General features: G+C 38.1%; 1 protein-coding gene across 1 annotated transcript in view; it reads left to right on the top strand.

The window, feature by feature from the left end:
* Nucleotides 1-19135, top strand: part of NEB (nebulin) — a 194586-nt gene that overhangs the window by 170723 nt on the left and 4728 nt on the right. The window contains exons 145-163 of the mRNA XM_043525557.1: nucleotides 67-171; nucleotides 1042-1134; nucleotides 3158-3250; nucleotides 4880-4972; nucleotides 5390-5482; nucleotides 6616-6708; nucleotides 7250-7342; nucleotides 8510-8602; nucleotides 9244-9336; nucleotides 9799-9891; nucleotides 10382-10474; nucleotides 11699-11791; nucleotides 12064-12156; nucleotides 12438-12530; nucleotides 13629-13736; nucleotides 14053-14236; nucleotides 15838-15930; nucleotides 17289-17438; nucleotides 18577-18686. Coding sequence (XP_043381492.1) covers nucleotides 67-171; nucleotides 1042-1134; nucleotides 3158-3250; nucleotides 4880-4972; nucleotides 5390-5482; nucleotides 6616-6708; nucleotides 7250-7342; nucleotides 8510-8602; nucleotides 9244-9336; nucleotides 9799-9891; nucleotides 10382-10474; nucleotides 11699-11791; nucleotides 12064-12156; nucleotides 12438-12530; nucleotides 13629-13736; nucleotides 14053-14236; nucleotides 15838-15930; nucleotides 17289-17438; nucleotides 18577-18686 — 1959 coding nt within the window. The remainder of the gene's footprint in view (nucleotides 1-66; nucleotides 172-1041; nucleotides 1135-3157; nucleotides 3251-4879; nucleotides 4973-5389; nucleotides 5483-6615; nucleotides 6709-7249; nucleotides 7343-8509; nucleotides 8603-9243; nucleotides 9337-9798; nucleotides 9892-10381; nucleotides 10475-11698; nucleotides 11792-12063; nucleotides 12157-12437; nucleotides 12531-13628; nucleotides 13737-14052; nucleotides 14237-15837; nucleotides 15931-17288; nucleotides 17439-18576; nucleotides 18687-19135) is intronic.

Raw genomic sequence — 19135 nt, 5'->3', positions numbered from 1 at the left:
AAGAGTAAACTCTTATGGACTAGAGTTGATATCCTAACCACATCTTTCCTTTCCTTTTTTTAATAGCTTCACTACCAGTGGGATGCAAAGAACAGTAAAGGAAAAGTTATAGTGGTACAAGATACACCAGAAATACTGCGTGTTAAAGAAAACCAAAAGAATTTCAGCTCGGTATATTTATTTTACACATGTTCAGTGCTAACTCAAATAGCTCCATTTTAATATTTTAACAACACTTTTTAGAACTTTTCTTGTATCCACTTATGTCCAAGTGTAGTCTTACTAACTTCAGTGGAGCTACTTATACTTCAAATGAAGCATGTGCATGAGAATTTGCAGCATCAGGTCTTTAGTGTTTCATACTAATTTTACACTTATAGTTAGCTGACTTTTACTACCTGTCATATCTGTTGCTGCTTGCCCAAACTTCTCACTCACTTTCTGTTTTGACAGTTAAGCCATCCTGTGTGCGGTATTATTAGTGTTCACCCTTATGTCGTCATATGGCCAATGGCCATCTAGTGCTGTGAGCTTGTAGTACAACAATCTTGATGTGATGCAAATGTCACCTTCTAACAGTAAATGAACTACGTCTGTCCTGATTTGTTTCACATTTCACATCATTTACCTTAAGGAGTTAAGTATTTTCCTTGTGTCATGTTCACATTGGTCACATTGTACGTTTAACAACAGAAGTCTGTCCAAACTCTGGAGAGTGATACATTTCAGTCTTAAACTAAATGCTGCAAAATGGAATACTGTGGTCCATAAAATGTGCTACTGCAAATAAAAATGATCCAAACCCTTTGTTTCCACGAGGGTCAATGCTTGTAGTAGGAGAGACTCTTCAAGGTAGGCAAAGTAAACTTTACTGACCTTATTTTGCACCAGTTACAGATAGAGCTCAGAATTGGCTATGAGCCTGTACCTTTGTATATTAGTTTGGCCCACCTACTTTCAGATGTTTTGTAGTCACTCTCCAGGAGGGACAATATTGTGTTTTCTGTGCTTAACTTTGTTGTCTTGTTTCTGAATATTAAGATTTTATATAAAGAAGATATTGGAACAGGAACAGCTATTGAAAAGACACCTGAGATGCAGAGAATTAAACAAACCCAGGACGCGATTAGCACGGTACAAAACAATGGATTTCTAACACTCTACCTGTGCTAATACAACTCAAATAATTTCCTCTTTCGCGCTCGTTTCCTTATCCGGTGCAAACAGCAGTTTTGGCATTACTTATGACATTAAGGGTTATTTTAGAGCCTTTGCCTATTACCATTTGTCAAAAAATAGTTTCCTAACAAGCTTTAAAAAGTTTTATTTTCTTCAATATTTGTGATAGCTCTCACTAGGAAAATCTTTCTAATGATTAACAATATGCTAATTATAATCCTTTTCTAAAACATGGAAGTGCTCATTCTAATTATAATCTCTCCCCAAACATGTAATTTAACACATTTTTATATCAAGTTTACTTTACATAAAAGTTTTAATATTCTAAAGGATGAATAAGGATTTATTTATGCATGTTGGCAAATGCAATTGTAAGTATTTAGCCTACATACAGTTTATGCTTTTAATGCTGATGTCATATTAGGGCAAGGGATACTAAAGCTTGCCTCTTCATTCGAATGTTTGCTTGATGATGGCGGGAGAAATTTGTTTTTGAGGGGTGTCTTTTATTTTGCATCTTGTAAAAAAAAGAGACAAAACTAATTTTTTTAAAATTGACTCTTGTGTGCAGCCTCACCCATGTTGGATAGGATATGTTTCATAAATCCAAAACTTGAACACCTACATTCATATAGAAAGCAAGTAGCAAGGTTACAGGTCTGTTCAGTGTATTTAGATTTATGTTAAAAATCAGTTTCAGTCCACAGTATTATGAAACTGAGCTATTAATGGTAGCTTCAACTGTAGCTGAGATTCCCTCTGCTTACAGTGTTACAGGACTGGAATGCTTTAAAAGCAGAGACCTGCTTTTAAACTGGATTGCTGTGTTGGTCAAAAGTGCAGACACATCTCTGGTCCTATTGAAATGAGTGGGATCTGCAGGTTCTCAAAATCTTTGGAAATCAGGCTAATTCTGTTTCGGTAGTTAAATATGGATTTAGGTGCCTAACTTTAGGCACTTAGGCTAAGATTTTCAAGTGACTAGCAATTTTGACTGCCTTCATTTTTTTGGTGCCTAAGTGATACATCTCAAATTAGGCCCAAATTTTAGCAGTCATGTGATCAGCACTTTCAAAATACCATGCCCTCTTGAAGGTGTCTCAAGTTGGATGCCCAAATCTTGGGCTCAGGTTTGAACATTTTACTTTAAGAAGCTAAGATTGTCTGCCTCTTTACTCTGGGTTCAATTATTGGTTGATTGGTTTCTGATGCCATGGCAATTCTGGCTCTTTTAAAGACTTGAGAGCCAAAAGATTCATCATCTGTGCCCTAGAGAAACCCTCTGCTCCTGTGTGTTCCATTAGAATTTATTCCAAATCTGGGTCTCAGAAGGAGATGGCTCCCTATGAAGGGAAGATAAGATTTCTTTATGGACAACTGACCTTTATTTGATGTTTAAAGATGACCGCGGTCATCTCATTTATGGCAAAAACAGGTCCCCAGAGGTGAAGGATGCATGTCTGAACCCACTGCATGTCCTAGCTTTTTCTCTAATTTATAGTATAACGTGTATAACAATTATTTTCAGCCTCAAGTCTCTTGATTATCATCAGTGAAGCTATAAGTGGTTAATATCATACGTAATATCTTGTTTATCTTGAAAAGATCAAACTATTCAAATACATTTTGAAAATGTATCTGCTGCCATTGGATTAGGGTGGATACATGCTGGTCATAGTTATTTTTAATCACAATGAACTGGAGACATTCAGGGCATAGGCTTCAATTCCCATTGCATAGTATGCGACCCGTTTACCTTTAGACACACTGAGATGGCTTAAGGTAGCCTGACAATGCAGATCAATTTTGGCAGAATCTTCTTTGAAGACTGTCCTTCCACATGGGTGTATGTAATGCTTTAAGTTTCAGTAAGTTCTAAATGATCTGGTTCTTTGTTCTATCATGTAATTGGGTAGCATATACATATGTTTAATGAGCTTTAAGTATTTTTGTTTTTTGAATGTATGTGACTTTGCAGATTAAATATAAGGAAAGTATTGGAAAAGGAATTCCAATTTCTGATCTTCCAGAAGTGAAACGTGTGAAGGAGACACAGAAGCACATCAGCTCGGTAGTGGCTGATATTTTCTGCACTCATCTGTGTGACCTCCGCAGTCATAACACTATGCTTGCATTACTAAATAGTCCTCCTTTCCTTTCTAATAAATGCTGTCATTTCCAGCTAGGACTTTCAGGGAGGTATGCCCTTTGCAGAGCTCAAGCTTTAACCTCCCTTAGCATTAATGGCTGTTGCCTGTTGAAGAGAGAATGTACCTCTCAATCTTTATGATGAGCAACAGCAGGGCACTGGAATCCAGTTTTCTTCACTACTCAAGCTTGGAGCTTGATAAACTCAGCCACTTCGCTGATTTAATTCTAAATAGGTGGTTAAGAACAAAAAAATGGTCAGGTAGTTTCTTAAACAATTCTGCAGTGTTGTGAATGGTTGGAGGGAAATCTCACTAAAAGTATCTGGAGCCATATTAATTGTCACAAAATCCAGTTACAGTTCTGAGTATAAACAGCATCTTGGCCTTCTTTGTTACTCTGTTGTTAAAGAGCTACTGATTTTTAGGTGACATTCCTCTAAACTTCAGTGAGAGCATTGCATGTAGACTCATGAGCAGATGTGGTCCTTTGCTTATTGATACCTCAGTTATTCACTACAAAAGAGTTATCTTGAGTGATGGCAAAGTCCTTATAAGTGAGTATAAGTAACCTTTAAGTAATAACTTTCCCTTTCCTGTCCCTTGTCCCACCATTTCCCTCTGAGCTCCTTCTGGTACTAATTGTTTTTTACAGTTCAGTTTTGCATAATCTGGTTATATTTTCAAACTACACTGGTGTTTGCTAACCTTGGATTTACCTCATCTCTTGCTTCTCATGCTTTGAATGCTTTATTTACCATATACTCTAACCATTTTCTGGTTTTGGTGGCATGCTGAAGGCATATAATGCAGTATGTACATCCATTTTAGTGATTTACAAGTTACATCTCTAACATAATTGTAGTTCTGGTTCTTATGATCAGACTTTGGACTGAGGCATTTTATATGCAATTTCCTTTCATGAAAATGCAAGCAATTATTTGGTCAAATAATTACAAATGAAGACGAATCTAACTGTATGAGAGCTGAAATTCGGATGCGCTTTCTCATCAGAAAACTAAAACAAAATGGAGGGATTAGAGTATTATTAATAGTTAAGACAGGGTAAATCTTGAAAGGGCACTTCATGTGCAGTGGAGCCACATTGCTAAGTCTCTATACAGTGCTTTCAAAATGTACTACACAAGCCTCTGAGAATTTTAGCCACATGTTGACACTATAATATAAAATTTATCTCTCTGAAAATGTTAATTACAGGAAAAGTAGCACATGGGAATTTTCAAAACCAAATCAATGTCTTTTTTTTTAAAGAACTGCAACAGTTTTAGACCCCAAATCAGCTATGTATTTAAGCATGTGTGTAACTTTAAGTGGGCAATCCCATTGACTTCAGTATGTTCATGTACTTAAAATTAGATGCCTGTCCAACTACCTTGAACCAGGGTCTTAAAAACACAGACCTGCAGCCAAAATAAAATGTGCACATATTTACATGTAATCCAAACAAATTACATATCCAGCTTCGGTTAGGTTTCTGTGAAAAGTGAGCAGTCTTCTCATCACCTCTGTGGGTGCTTATGTTCTTTCTGCAGGTGTTGTACAAAGAGGATCTAGGGACAGGAATCCCAACACCTATGACTCCAGAGATAGAGAGAGTCAGACGCAATCAAGAACACATTAGCACGGTATTTCTCAAATAAATGAAACAACTCATCCTTTCACAATAACATCCTAACAACCATTCTTTGTTTCTTCAATGATTTAGAAGAAAACTACCGACATGAAATATTTAACTCATCTCCTGCCATTCCCGTTGTGTTTTTAACCTTTTGAGTGATTTACAATTTTATATGCATTAAAAACAAAACAAAAAAACACCCGGAGGTCAGCAGTGAAATTAACATGGCATTTTCCCTCTGCCTGTTTGTTTAAGTTTAACTCACCAGCTTCTGAGTATTTATGGACTAATCAACCACCATGCAGCTGCCTTTAGTATTTACCTCTAGAAGTGTGGAATAGTCAATACTGTTACTAAACACTGCTCATCACATAGCCAGACTTAATAACCTTGCCTGGTTTGAGTACTTTCTTGTACCTCACAGGTTTTGTACAAGGAGGGCTTGGGGACTGGGATCCCAACACCTGTCACTCCAGAGATGGAGAGAGTCAAACGCAATCAAGAGATCGTTAGCTCGGTATTTCCAAAAGAAAACAACAATCCCGTTAACTCCTCCATATTAAATTTCTTCCTTTAACCCTTCACAGGGCTTTGAATCACAGCCCTTTTTTTTAACTGAACCACTAAACCTGTCACCATCCTAGTACGGCATTTTAATTTTCCATCACAGTCTAACGTAGTTGTTATAAATATTTCCTTCTGTGAAATTTTAACCATATTTACCCTACCACATTTCCTTATATATTTCCCCCATTGAAAAACGTGATGTTCAGAGTCGATTCCCATCCTCTTCCTCAATAACACAGTAGATGTTTCTAACAGCCTTTGGCATCACCATGTCAGTGCAGTGCAAATGTAAAATAAAACCTAACCTTTCTTTAAAGTAATAGAATGTAGTTAGAACATGACATGTCTTTCTTTTGTTGTTGCCGTGTTGGATGCTTTTCTTGTATCCTGCAGGTCTTTGTAAACAGACCCGGGGCAGCATTGCTGTCGTTCCAGAGAGGAAGAGAATTACATACATAATGAAGATTTATTATAGTACTCACAATCCTCTAGGATAAATTCTTCTGGTCCTAATACATTCCATTTGAATTGCCATCCACAATTCATGAGTTTTACATCATGATGCTTTTTTATTATTATTAACTTTTTTGTGTCCCTGTTTATATGGGGGGAGGTTTGAATTCATTTTATACCGACTCAAACACCATAGTTTTGAAATTCTGTCCTGACTTCAGATTCTTATGCCACTTAGGAGAATACAATGTAGTTACACTTTTTGATACATGTACTTACCACAAGCTACTCTGATCTCATTTAAACTGGTACAAGTCTGGAGATATCCATTAAAATCAATGAAATCACTCCAGATTTACAATGAAATAAATTAAATCAGAATCTGGCCCACTTGTGCCTTCATATTTCCCCAAGCATCCGTTATTGATGGGAATTGTGGGTGCATAGCTGAGGTCACAAATACTGCATAATCATCAATATTAGCTCATTTTCCCTTTAACTTTTCCTAGTTTGGGGTCAGGATTGATATATAAAAATTGGATTCTTGATGCTTAACATATACACGATGTTAAGTAGAGATTTGTTGACTTGCTTCTTCTTTTTCTTTGACACTTCCTTGTTGCCACACAGGTGTTGTACAAGGAGGGCTTGGGGACTGGGACCCCAACACCTGTCACTCCAGAGATGGAGAGAGTCAAACGCAATCAAGAAAACTTTAGCTTGGTATTTTTTTAAAAGAAAATTGCTACCTTTCACTCCATTTCAGATGAACTTTTAAACATTTATAAAAGTTCCACCCTTTTCCTTTCCTGTAATCAACTTATAAAAATAAGACCATCCTCTTTCCAATTTTTCAGTGATTATTACTTATTTCTTTTTTGTACTTTTTATGAGTTATGTAATTCTGAGGAACTCCTAACCACCATTTCCACCCCTCTATTTTCCAAACCTGTGTTTAACTTTTAAAAAACTAGAACTATTTTGAATTTTTAATGTAGCACTTTGGTTTTTGAAAGCCTCAATCCCCCTTTTTCCCACTGTAGTGCACGTAAAAAATAAGGTATGGTATTTCTGCAAGTCTAAAGAATTCCATCCAAGTTGATCACAATTCCTGTATAACACTGACCTTAGCTAGCTTATTCATTAACACTTCCTGCTTTTTTGGTGCAGAGTGGATTTGGTAGACATAAAAATTGTATTCCTTATGCTCAACACTTACCCTCATCAAGTGGAGTATTATTGACACATCCTTGTTACTCCACAGGTGTTGTACAAAGAGAACCTGGGGACAGGAACTCCAACACCTGTCACACCAGAGATTGAGAGAGTCAAACGCAATCAAGAAAACTTTAGCTCGGTATTTTTCCAAATGAAAAAAGTTTCCTTTAACTCATTTTTAAATGTTTTAACCTTTACCAAAATAACTATACTGCTATCCTTTCCCTGTAATCAACTTATACTGATAAAACCATCCTTTCCCCCATCTTTTACTGAAGTTTTCAGGGATTGATACCTTATTCCTATTCCTATATTTTGTGGTTTAGATAATCCTGAACGTTGTTAGCTATTTTTTTTTCTAATAACAGGCTTTTTTAAAAATAATTACCTCAATCCTTGATTTTTTTTCTGGTTTAATGCACATAACAATTAAGACATGTTTGGCCAAAACCTCAGCTGATATAAATCTGTATAATTTCAATGCAACTACACCAATTTAGACTGCTGAGAGTCTGTCTCAGTATTTCTGCAAGGGCTTTAGTTAGTTAGTTAGTATTTAGGAGCAGACTGCTTCTTTTCTGTCATGTCAGATGCCTTTCGTCCCATCCTTACCTATCTCTCATGGTGCAAAGACTCTGAGTTGAATCCTTATCTGTGGAAACTGGCATACCTTCATTTGAAGCTCTGGTCCTAGGGGTCAAAATTGCCAGCATAGTTGCATTTCTTCGAGAGAGAGAGAAATTTCACATGCAATCAGACAGCAATGTTAAATAAGTATTTCTCCAGTACCATTCCCAGATGGGTTCTTTTTAATGTAACCCCTGTGCCCTTTTCAGAATAAGGCAGCAAGATTCCTTAATCTTAACTCTAGGCACCATTTTATTGATTTTTTTTTATGACTCCTCCTCATTGCACATGTTATAGAGAATTTAGGGGAGGAACATCAATGTCTCTCTCTCCAGAAACACAGGGTCAAATACCATCATGAAAATGTTATTTCATTATTTATGAAAAATCCCTTCATTCCTTTTTAAGCAACATTTTAAACTCTAAAATACCCTTTAACCCTAGATATTTCATGTGATCCATAAATAAAAACCCCTCTTTCCATCAAAATTGATCACAATATATTGTGTAGTACAATGACGCTACAGCTTTTATTTCTTTAATTTGTCTTGCTTTTAGTCCAGGATTGCTGTGAAAAAATTGTATCCCTCACACTTCTCCCTTTCTGCCAGCATACAGGATATTATTGACTCTTGCTTTTTTTTTTTTTTTTTTTGGCTATTTCCATGTTACCCCACAGGTGTTGTACAAAGAGAACCTGGGGACAGGAACCCCAACACCTGTCACTCCAGAGATTGAGAGAGTCAAACGCAATCAAGAAAACTTTAGCTCGGTATTTTTGAAAAGAAAAAAATTTCCTTTAACTCCATTTAAAATGCACATTTTAATCATTATAAAGAAAACAAAAACCATACACCCTATCCCTTTCACGTAATTAACTTATACCAATAAGACCATCCTCTTTCCATCATTTTACTGCAATTTTACAGTGACTGTTACTTACTTAATCTTCTTCCTAACTTTGCTATTTGTATAATCCTCAATAATGTTAATCACTTTACTCCTTGTTTGAACCTCTTTTTTTTTTTTGGTCTGTTCTCTTGTTGGATATTTTTAAAAATCTCTGTTGTACCTGTCACTCGCCATGCAAGGAACATGGATCTGAATCTCCAATAGGATAGAGTGAGAGGTAGTCATAAAACTTTCTCATGTATTCAGATTTAGTTTTTGATCCGTGTTTGCCAAGAAAACCATTGTCTGGTGGATTCAATACATATTCCACAATAAGACATTAGAATTATCTGGTCTTGATCCCCTACTCCTTGCACAGCCAAAACTTTCATGGCATTCAGCCAGGATTTTGGGTGTATAGAGAAGCAGAATCAGACCAACCAGACTTAATACCTGACATAATGTGGTGCTTTATTAATTGTTGCTTTTCTGATTTTTTTTGGATGCTTCGTTACCACACAGGTTTTGTACAAAGAGAACTTGGGGACTGGAACCCCCATACCTGTCACTCCAGAGATTGAGAGAGTCAAACGCAATCAAGAAAACTTTAGCTCGGTATTTCTGATAAGCAAAAAGTTCCCATTAACTCTGTTTCAAAATGAACTTTTTTAACAAATGACACTGACCTCCCACTATTTTAACCTATTTTTGTTTTGATGTTGTTGCTTTTAAAAACATTTTTAATGCTACATTTCTAATCTTGAGAACTTTTAATCATTTGCCCTTCTTCACTTTTCAATCTTGATTTTCGCTGAAACTTTTACGTTAATTTTTTTTTTTTTTTACCATCATCCATTTTCGTAACCGCCTCAACTACTGCTTTTTTGTGGTCTTGTTAAAACACAATATTTGTTCAAAGAATTCTTTTGTGGTTAAAAAGCAATGTTAGATCTATATTTCCTCAGATGCATTCTCTTACAGCATGAAAAGATAGAACATGCCCTAGGCTTCCAACTTGTCAACAAATGGAGTTTTATTTACTGCTGCTTTCTATGGCTGCTTTCTTATGTCTCACAGGTGTTGTACAAAGAAAATGTAGGGAAAGCTACCCCAACACCAGTCACTCCAGAGATGGAGAGAGTCAAACGCAATCAAGAAACCATTAGCTCGGTATTTTTAGCAGGAAAAACACTCTTTTTAAGATCTTAAATGTTTAACATAACACTAGAGGTTTTAACAATTATGCTTTCTAACTTTAAAATGGATGTGAATTCACCTCTTGCCATAAAATTCCTACTTTTTACACTTATAAATAAGCTACACAGTCTCGTCTTTAATCCTTTGGTACTAGGATTTTATTAGAGCAACAATTTAATTGACTTTCTTTTTTCAATAAACAGTGTTTTTTTTTGCTTTTTGTTTTTGTTTAACCCTTCCAGACTCCTTATTCTACTAAGCTGTTTTGCTTTCATGAAGTGCTGATTCCTTAATGGAGCCATTCCTGTAGCCAGTTAGATCAATCACAAAGCACTTACTGATTTTACTGGAATCAGGAATGGGCCCCAAAAAGTAACCCTTTCTAAATGTGATAATTCAGAAGCTCTTGTTTTTATTGTCATTGCCTTTTTATGATTTTTGGATACTCCTTTGTATCATGTAGGTTTTGTACAAAGAACACGTGGGGAAAGCGACCCCAACACCAGTCACTCCAGAGATGGAGAGAGTCAAACGCAATCAAGAACACATTAGCTCGGTACCTATAAAATAAAGTTTTTCCCCCTTTGCTCCTATTTTTTAATAAAATAACACTAACAAATTTCAGAAAGGCTTTTTTAGCTTTAAATGTTAGATATGACTCTGTTTGCATAATAATTTCTTTTGCTCCTAAAAATAAACCTAACTTTAGTGTTAACAGTCTGCTCCTGGAATTTTAGGATTGTTTTATAACCTAGCTCTGTGACTGTAGGGCTCTATCCAGACATTAACAGTCTCTGTGGCTGCTGGCCTATACAAGTTCAACAGCACTTCCTCCCTATTGTTCCACGGAATCCAGTTAGGAACTGACTTGGTGACATACTCTAGACCTCTGTGGGAGTTGGAAGTAGTTGACAGTATCTAGGAAACACTGAGAATCACACGGGCTTAAACATTAGGGCGTGATCCAGGTCGTATTAGAATCAGTGGGAGTCTTTCCATTGCCTGAACTGGAATTGCACAACTGTACAACCTGCCCCTTTTAAGGGATGAAGTCTCAGATTTCCATATACAGCCGTCAGGGTCCTGGGAATGATGCAGCGAGATTTACAGAACATCTGCCCCTGGAGTCAGTTTTTAATTTGGCTAACTGGTGTCAATCAGCCAGAGAAATAAACATCTTTAAAACAGAGACAGGGAGAGGAATCCTCCCCAAATGGTGATTTAGTGGAGAAAGTAGTAAGAAGGGATGTCTTCACTGGGGAAGCCACCAACCACCCACTGTGATCCTACAAGGGCAGCTGTGGGAAGGTTCAGTCAATGGAGTTTCGTTGGAGTTCAGATTACAACCAGTTCAGGTGCTTGAGAACCGAAGAACCTCTGACCAACTCCTCCTACAGCAATTCCTCCTCCAACCCTCATCTTAAGGTTTGCATAATACATGAAGGCAGTGACGTGCTGCATGGGAGTTAGGGACTCATTTTTCAGGTCTCCTGGAGCAACCTCTTTCTTGACTAGGTCTGCCGAGGGCACAGACAATTTCCCAGAGCTTGTGCATCCTGCAGTACCGTAAATATTTGCAGCTGGATAGAGCCCTTCTATTTTAATATGAAAAGTTAATTTTTAATAATCTTTTTTTCCAGTTTTTTTTTTCTTGCTCTTACACATCCATGTCCCTTTAGATGTTTGGCATTCATGCAGTGCTGTGTACCATAACAAGTCATGGTTTTTAAAATTTGATAAGTAACTTGTTTTTTCTGGATACGTCTTTTGTATCCCGTAGGTATTATACAAAGAAAACTTGGGGCGAGCAACCCCAACACCTGTTACTCCAGAGATGGAGAGAGTCAAACGCAATCAAGAAAACATTAGCTCGGTATTGTCTAGAGAAAATAAAATGTGATGTGACAGTGCATTTTTTAAAAATACCTTTCATCTGACTAGTTTTGTTTCTCCCCCACATTTTTAAATGTAATTTTAATTGGCTTTTTAAAATTACAAGCATTGATTTTATTAACTTTTTAAATATTTTTTCCAGAGGGATTTTTCCTATTAACACAATAAAATTTACTATTACAAAAGTAATAGTTTAAAAAAATTCACTTGTACATTTTTTTTGTTTTTTGGATACTTCTTTGTAACCTGTAGGTTGCGTACAAAGAAAACGTAGGGAAAGCAACGCCGACACCTATAACTCCAGAGATGGAGAGAGTCAAACGCAATCAAGAAAACATTAGCTTGGTATTGAAAGGAACAACCTTATATTAAAAAAAAATAACAAGCCTCAAAAACTTTGTTCTGCTTCTAATTTTACCCCAATTTTCTCAACTTGCCTTTTTTTTTCCTTTTGAAATAATTATTTTACTTTTTGCATAATCAGATAACGTTTTAACTGCTTTACTTCCTGATATCCTTATATCCATGCAGTGATGAGTATGATTAAACAATAACACCATTTACACCATGATTCATCAACAATTGTCTAGTCTTTGACTTCTGGACACTTTTTTTGTGTGCTATAGGTGTTGTACAAAGAGCACATGGGAAAAGGAACTCCGACACCTATCACTCCAGAGATGGAGAGAGCTAAACGCAATCAAGAAAACATTAGCTCGGTATTTGCTAGGACAAATAAATAAGCTACAAAATAACATTTTAACATTATAAATCATTTAGTCCTTTCCTCACTCAACTTAAAAACATCTAAATATTAACTTCTTTACCTAGTTTTGAAGTTTTAAAATGATACTAAAATATTACTCTAATTCCTGGAGTGTTCCACTCCTTGTTTTAACTGGCTATCTGATTCCTTGTTTTAAATAATGATTTGACTTCAAATAACAAATTTAACCATCTAAATTCCTGGTAATATCCTGTGTGTTTAAAACACGTATATGGTATGAGATGCATAATGGACATTCTTCAGCATTATGGATATTTACTGTTTTTTGATAGTAGCTTGTATTCTACATAAAATGTATTCATTCCTACAGGCAGTAACGCCCCCCATAAGCTGTTACTCAAGACAGCTGAGACTTGTCATGACCTCTCCTGCAAATGCTTACACATGCAAATAGTATCACTGACCCTATATGGCCCTTATCAATACGGTTCTGAGATCCTAATATCGGGAATACTTAAGTGAATAAGGGTTTGCAGGATTAGGCCACAGGTATAATCAAAGAATGGTCTTAAGGCTCATGGAGAAAGGCAGGTATTCCCCCTCCCACCCCATCCCCCCCCAAATGTAATTGACTATTAGAAGGATAAGATGGGCCTAATTATTTTCTCCACTACTCATTGATAACTTCATGAAGTCAATGAGTTGCAAATCCATAAATGATAACAGACTATGGCCCAAAATATTGTCTAAGGTTCAGCTCTGGCCTTTGTTTACCAAGGCAGCAATTTTTTACATACTCATCTAACAAAATTAATCAGGCTTTCACCACTACTTTGCCTTTAAAAGACTTCAGAGCTCAGACGAAAAAATCTTTTACTTAGTGAAAAGCAAAAAGTTTGAGGTATGTTCTTATACCATGCCTTTCAAAAGCCAGTGCGAGCCATGTCTCAATAACTAAACTAGCATCGTGGCTCTCTCCAGCATGTCCGCATTCATTTTGTCTCATCTCGTCACTCCAGTGCAAAGAGTCTCTGAGAATTCAGAGGCAGAAGTACTGACCCACCTTCACGCCCTGTTTCTCATTTGGTAGGTTCTCTATTCAGATAGTTTCAGGAAACAAGTGCAAGGCAAAGCAGCCTATGTATTGGATACCCCTGAAATGAGGCGTGTACGAGAGACCCAGCGACACATCTCTACAGTAAGGCTTCCTTTTTTTTTAGAAGGCTGGCAAGTGATGTAATCAAAATTTAACTCAGGTCTTGAGCGATTGGCGTTGTCACATCATGGATAATGCGTCTATGGTGACTTTGATTGCCATATTTAAACAGCAAAAGCTGTACTGAGTTTATCCTTTATAGAATCCACAAGGGATACAGGATTTCCCTGTCTCTTGGCTTTCAGAACTCAGAGATGCCAATGCACATATCTACTAGCTATTAATTCAAGGCAAGCAGAAATACCAATAGTAGCTACTCTGCAGAGGAATGGACATGTCTTTTTTTTTTTAATTGTAGGTGAAATACCATGAAGATTTTGAAAAACACAAAGGTAGCTTCACGCCTGTGGTTACTGACCCCATTACAGAACGTGTGAAAAAGAACATGCAGGACTTCAGTGATATTCACTACAGAGGCATTCAAAGAAAAGTTGTAGAAATGGAGCGAAAACGAGTGGACCAGGATCAAGAGATCATCACAGGTATTCTGCATTCACACTGCATAGCGGTGCTGAGAGCATTTCTTCTGCCCCCTGTAAAACTCAAACAGGCCTTGTAACGCCTGTATAACACAGGCCATGGAACATCCCCAAAATAATTAATCGAACAGTCTTTGAGGAAAAACATCCAATGTTGATTGAAAAGTTGTCAGTGATGGATACTCCCTGGTAAACTGTTCTAACGGTTAATTACTCTCACCAATAAAAATATACACCTTATGTCCTGTGTTCACGCTAAGCTGTATGGTTGCGCGGCAGCCCAGGAGTGAATCAAGTGCCGCACACTTAATTAGCAGAGCCGCGCACTGTGGTGTGTGTTCAGGTACCCCTGCCCATGTTGCTCCTGCCTCGAAGCACCTGGCCAGCTGCTCCTGGGACTCTCTGTGAGGGAAAAGGGGAAGTGGTGGAGCTTATGTCAGGGTGTCCCCCTCCCCCTTGCCCATGTACCCCATCTCCACAGAGCCAGGGAGGGGGACAGGGCTCAGGAGCAGGAGAGCTCAGCTGCCATGGTCTGAGCCTTCTGGTGTGAGTGCCTTAAAGAGACAGTACACAGTCTCTCATAGACTTGCCCAGCAGCCAGCACAATCTCTGTGTGTGTGTGTATGTCTCACACACACATACATATACCGTCTCTGTGTCTCACACACACACACACTAGCTCTTTCTCTCTCTCTCACACACACACACACTCTTTCACACTCACATCCCAACACATTCTTGTGGTGGTGTTGTTGTTACTACTTCGTATTTCCTGCAATGCACATATATTTTCTGTAATTTTATTCTTTCAAAGTGCTGTTACTTTAGTTTTTTGACTGGTCTATGCATTTCATAATTTTATTTCTCTCATGCTTAAATTTAATTCTTTGAGTAGTGAATTCTCAAATGTCTGACTGGAGTAATTATCCCTATGGTAACTTTACCCCCCCCAAAATGTTTGTTTCTACTGGTGGCACACAGCCACACATCAAATTCATTCCGCACCTGGATAGAAAAAATTAGAGGGAATACTACATAAGTAGTGTTCTGAATAGTCTGAATTTGCCTAGCTTTAATTTCCAGCTGTTGCATCCTGTTTGATTCATTAGTCAGCGTTACTTTGAGCTATTTTAGTCACCCTTCAACAAATTAAACGTTGCAAAGCTCTCTGCAATGGGCAATATTAGCTACACATTGTGCAATATGGAAACCTACTGTTTGATCCAGGTCTTTCTAAATTTAACATGCGAAGATCATAATTCATATTGATTTAAAAAAATTGTGTTAATTTCTTTCTAAGCACATATGAACATATCCTTGCAGATCCTGGAGACGCGTTTGGCAAATCTGTTACTGTACAATGACATCACTTGATAGAGTAGTAAGGAAATGGGCCTTGCACAATTATCTGGTCTGTGTTATGGCCAGATTTGAGAAGCATGGTTTTAAGTTCTCCTCAAACTTCTCTTATGGCCTTCAAACATATTCAGCTCCAAGAGACAAAATTACTGCATATAGGAATCTCTTATGTTCCTATTCTTTTCCTGTTCAAGATGTAAGTGGACTTTTGGATAGTTGGTAAAAACAGTACATTTCTCTTTCAGGTCTTCGTGTGTGGCGCACTAATCCTGGATCAGTCTTTGACTATGACCCAGCAGAAGACAACATTCAGTCTAGAAGCTTACACATGATTTCTGGTGTGTCCCACAATAGCTGCTGTTGACCAGATGTTCTGTTCAACGCAGCGTGTTGTCAAATGTGTTGTTACTTGAAATGTATGTTTTTAGACAGGTCAACGCTCTACCTACTATCCAACGAAGACTGAATTCCATCAGCAGGTTAAGGAATACAACTGAATAGATTTCCATGCTGACTTCTGGAAGCACTTTGTTAAATAGGGCTAGAATTCTCAAACCCACGTAGGGACCAACTTCCCACTGAAAGACAACAGGAATTGCCTTTTAAAATCCAAGCCTACATGGCTATATGTTTAAACTTACCTAGTTGTACACATAGGTAACTGGATATTTGATATTGCTAATCTTCAGAAAACACATTATTCAACCCCAAGTACATACATGTATATTATGCCTTTAACACAGATGCATTGGATTGTTTATATTGTCTACTGCTGGCTTAAATCACTGTATTTATAGCTTGCTTATCAAATGTGCTTCTTTCATTACTTATCTAAAATGAAATGCCTGCAGAGCCGTTAGTCTTCTTTTTCTTACTCCCTTTCATTTTTAGAGAAAGCTCTGTACTGCAAGCACTAATAAGAAAAATGTTCAGCAATGCTGACCCAGCTTTGTGTTACCTGGGTGGGGGTGGAGGTTGATTTATGAATACATATTGCATCCTCCATGGTTTGGAAAATTCCAATCTAGTAAGAGTGACAACCAAAAGGGAGTTGTGTTCAGCTTCAGCTTTCATTAATGTTTATAAATGGCCCTGCTAATTTTGATTTATCATGTTAATAACTGAGCCCAAGTGCTTTTAAAATATCACATTTTGCTTATTCCAAAGAAAGTGATAGTTAAATGCTGGCAATGTAAGTACCATCCAACAGGTACAGAAAAGGGAACATGGAGAAGTAGAGCACCTTGCCCCATAGCTAGAGGGAGAAGTAGGTGCAGCAGGAGAGAATGTTGGAAAACAAACAGGCACAATTGTGATGTTCCTAGTTTTTTTTTTTTTAAATACAAAGAGCAGTATTTTTATTCAGTTAGGCTACAATTCTATCATGAAGTCCCTGGTCCCCCTTCAGTAGCACTGCAGCTGTATGTGTAGTTGAGAATCCTACTCTGAAACCTAATTGTGTGGTTTCTCCATTAGCTTTCTAAGCGGCAGTAGTATTTAGAATGTGAGTAACTTTTGTTAGCTGCTTATACCTACCATGCCAGATTCTCTCCAGCTTACTGTACACCAACATAACTTCACTCACATCAATAGTAATGCACTGTTAGGGGAAAAATATGGCCTTTAGTAACAGAGTACCACTGAGGTAAATAGGTCCAGGCACTCAGTCTGGTTTCTGCTTGTTCTCCTCCTCCAGTCCAAGCCCAGCGCCGCAGCCGGGAGCAATCCCGCTCTGCTAGTGCATTAAGCGTCAGCGCCGGGGATGAGAAATCTGAGCATTCAGAAGGTGCTGATCACCACCTGTCTTATTACAGCAATGGAGGCCTCTTCACCACAACTACAACAGGTAGGAAGGGAACAAAATCTTGGAAGATCTCAGGATGAAAAAGACTCGGGTTGCCCAGTCTCACTTCTCCTTCGCATTTTGTAAGATAGTGCCCTACCTCATTCTCATTAGTGCTTCATCTAACCTGCAAGTAAATATCAATAGAGCGATGGATGGTGTTAACCATGAGGACATTTCCTAATTCTGGGGTATTTAACAACATAGGGACAGGCCAGTTCTTAAGGGCTAAAGAAGTGGGACAACAAGGGCCTTGCCCGGAGAAAGGAAGACATTCTAGTTGGACTATACTGGGACACTTGCCTGCTGCGAGTCCTGATGACTAGCTCACCTGTACCAGGAACCCTTTTTCCCTAAGCGTCTCTCTCTCACTCTCTTGCTGTCCAGGAAGCAGCAGGGGAGGAGGTGGCACATGCTGGCTGAATGGACTGGGGGAGGGAGAAATTGACACATCCCTTATGATATGAAAGGATGGGGTCAATGACTGAGAGTCTCTCCCCCTTTTAGGGGAGGGGCTCTCTTCCAGCATCCTTTAGGAAGGGGATGGCTGGGGAAAAGGGGAGGGATTATATGAGTGGGAAGGAATGTTTAACTCCTACTGGGGAATTTTTGGCTCACATCCCTCAGCTTTGAAACCTCAGGGAAAAGATATTACAGTGCGTCATTGCAGTACTTCAGAGATGGTTAAAGCAATAGTACTAAGAGTCAGGACTCCAGGGTTCTATTCCCAGCTGTGCAATAGACTGTGACACATATGGCCCAGACATGTGAAACAACTGGTCCAATCTTTGAACCTCATAACCCTGTGAGGTAGATATTACTGCCCTTTTAAATATCTGAATACCGTTCACGATACTCAGATAAAAGGTCTGATTAAAAAAACCCTAACAATACATTTTAGCCATTACAAAAACATAACTACACAATCTTGAGACAGTGGCTGAGACCTCAGCTGATGTACATTGGCATTGGTTTAAATGACATTAAACTGATTTCCACAGCTGATGATTTGACCAAGTATCTTTATTCATGTTAAAAATACTATTTGTATGCAAAGTTCTCAGCTCTGGAAAAACTGGGGGAGGGAGAGAGAAATAATCTTCCAAATCATTTACCATTTAAACACTCTTTTCTTTTGCAGTGGCTTACAAACAAGCTAAAACTATAGAACTGCCACAACAAAGATCTTCTTCTGTTGCCACCCAGCTGACTACAGTGTCTTCCGTTCCCTCTCACCCATCTACCACGGGTGTAAGTAAAACTGATGACATTGTTTGTGGACTGTCAGTCCCAAGTTGTTTTACTAGCTACAGTACAATTAATGGTTGTGATTTTCTTTAGCCACTTTCACCTTTTCCCTATGGTGGCCATACTGAATAAACAGGCTCAGTTTAGAGCTCGTGCCATTTATGCACCAAAGGCCTTCTATTGACTGCAGCATCTGAAATCTCCTGTGACTTAGATAACAGGTTTGGCTTCCCCAAGTTTAAGTAGTTTGGACAGATTGAACAACATTGGTGCTCGTCAACGCTGCAGGGACCTCCAAGGCATGCCACATGCAGAAACTGATTCAGTAGCAGATGTGCCAGTATTCTACACAGACACATAGTGGAAGGCCTGGGCAAAACGATACATAAGCAGGAATGGCATGAGCTCCAGCCCAGACCTGAAAATTACATATTAGTCTTCTCACCTTCTAG

This window comes from Chelonia mydas, chromosome 11 (assembly GCF_015237465.2).
Source record: "Chelonia mydas isolate rCheMyd1 chromosome 11, rCheMyd1.pri.v2, whole genome shotgun sequence".
In the NCBI taxonomy this organism is placed as follows: domain Eukaryota; kingdom Metazoa; phylum Chordata; order Testudines; family Cheloniidae; genus Chelonia; species Chelonia mydas.
The sequence above is the reverse complement of the archived record's forward strand: the minus strand, read 5'-3'. Positions and strand labels throughout refer to the sequence as shown.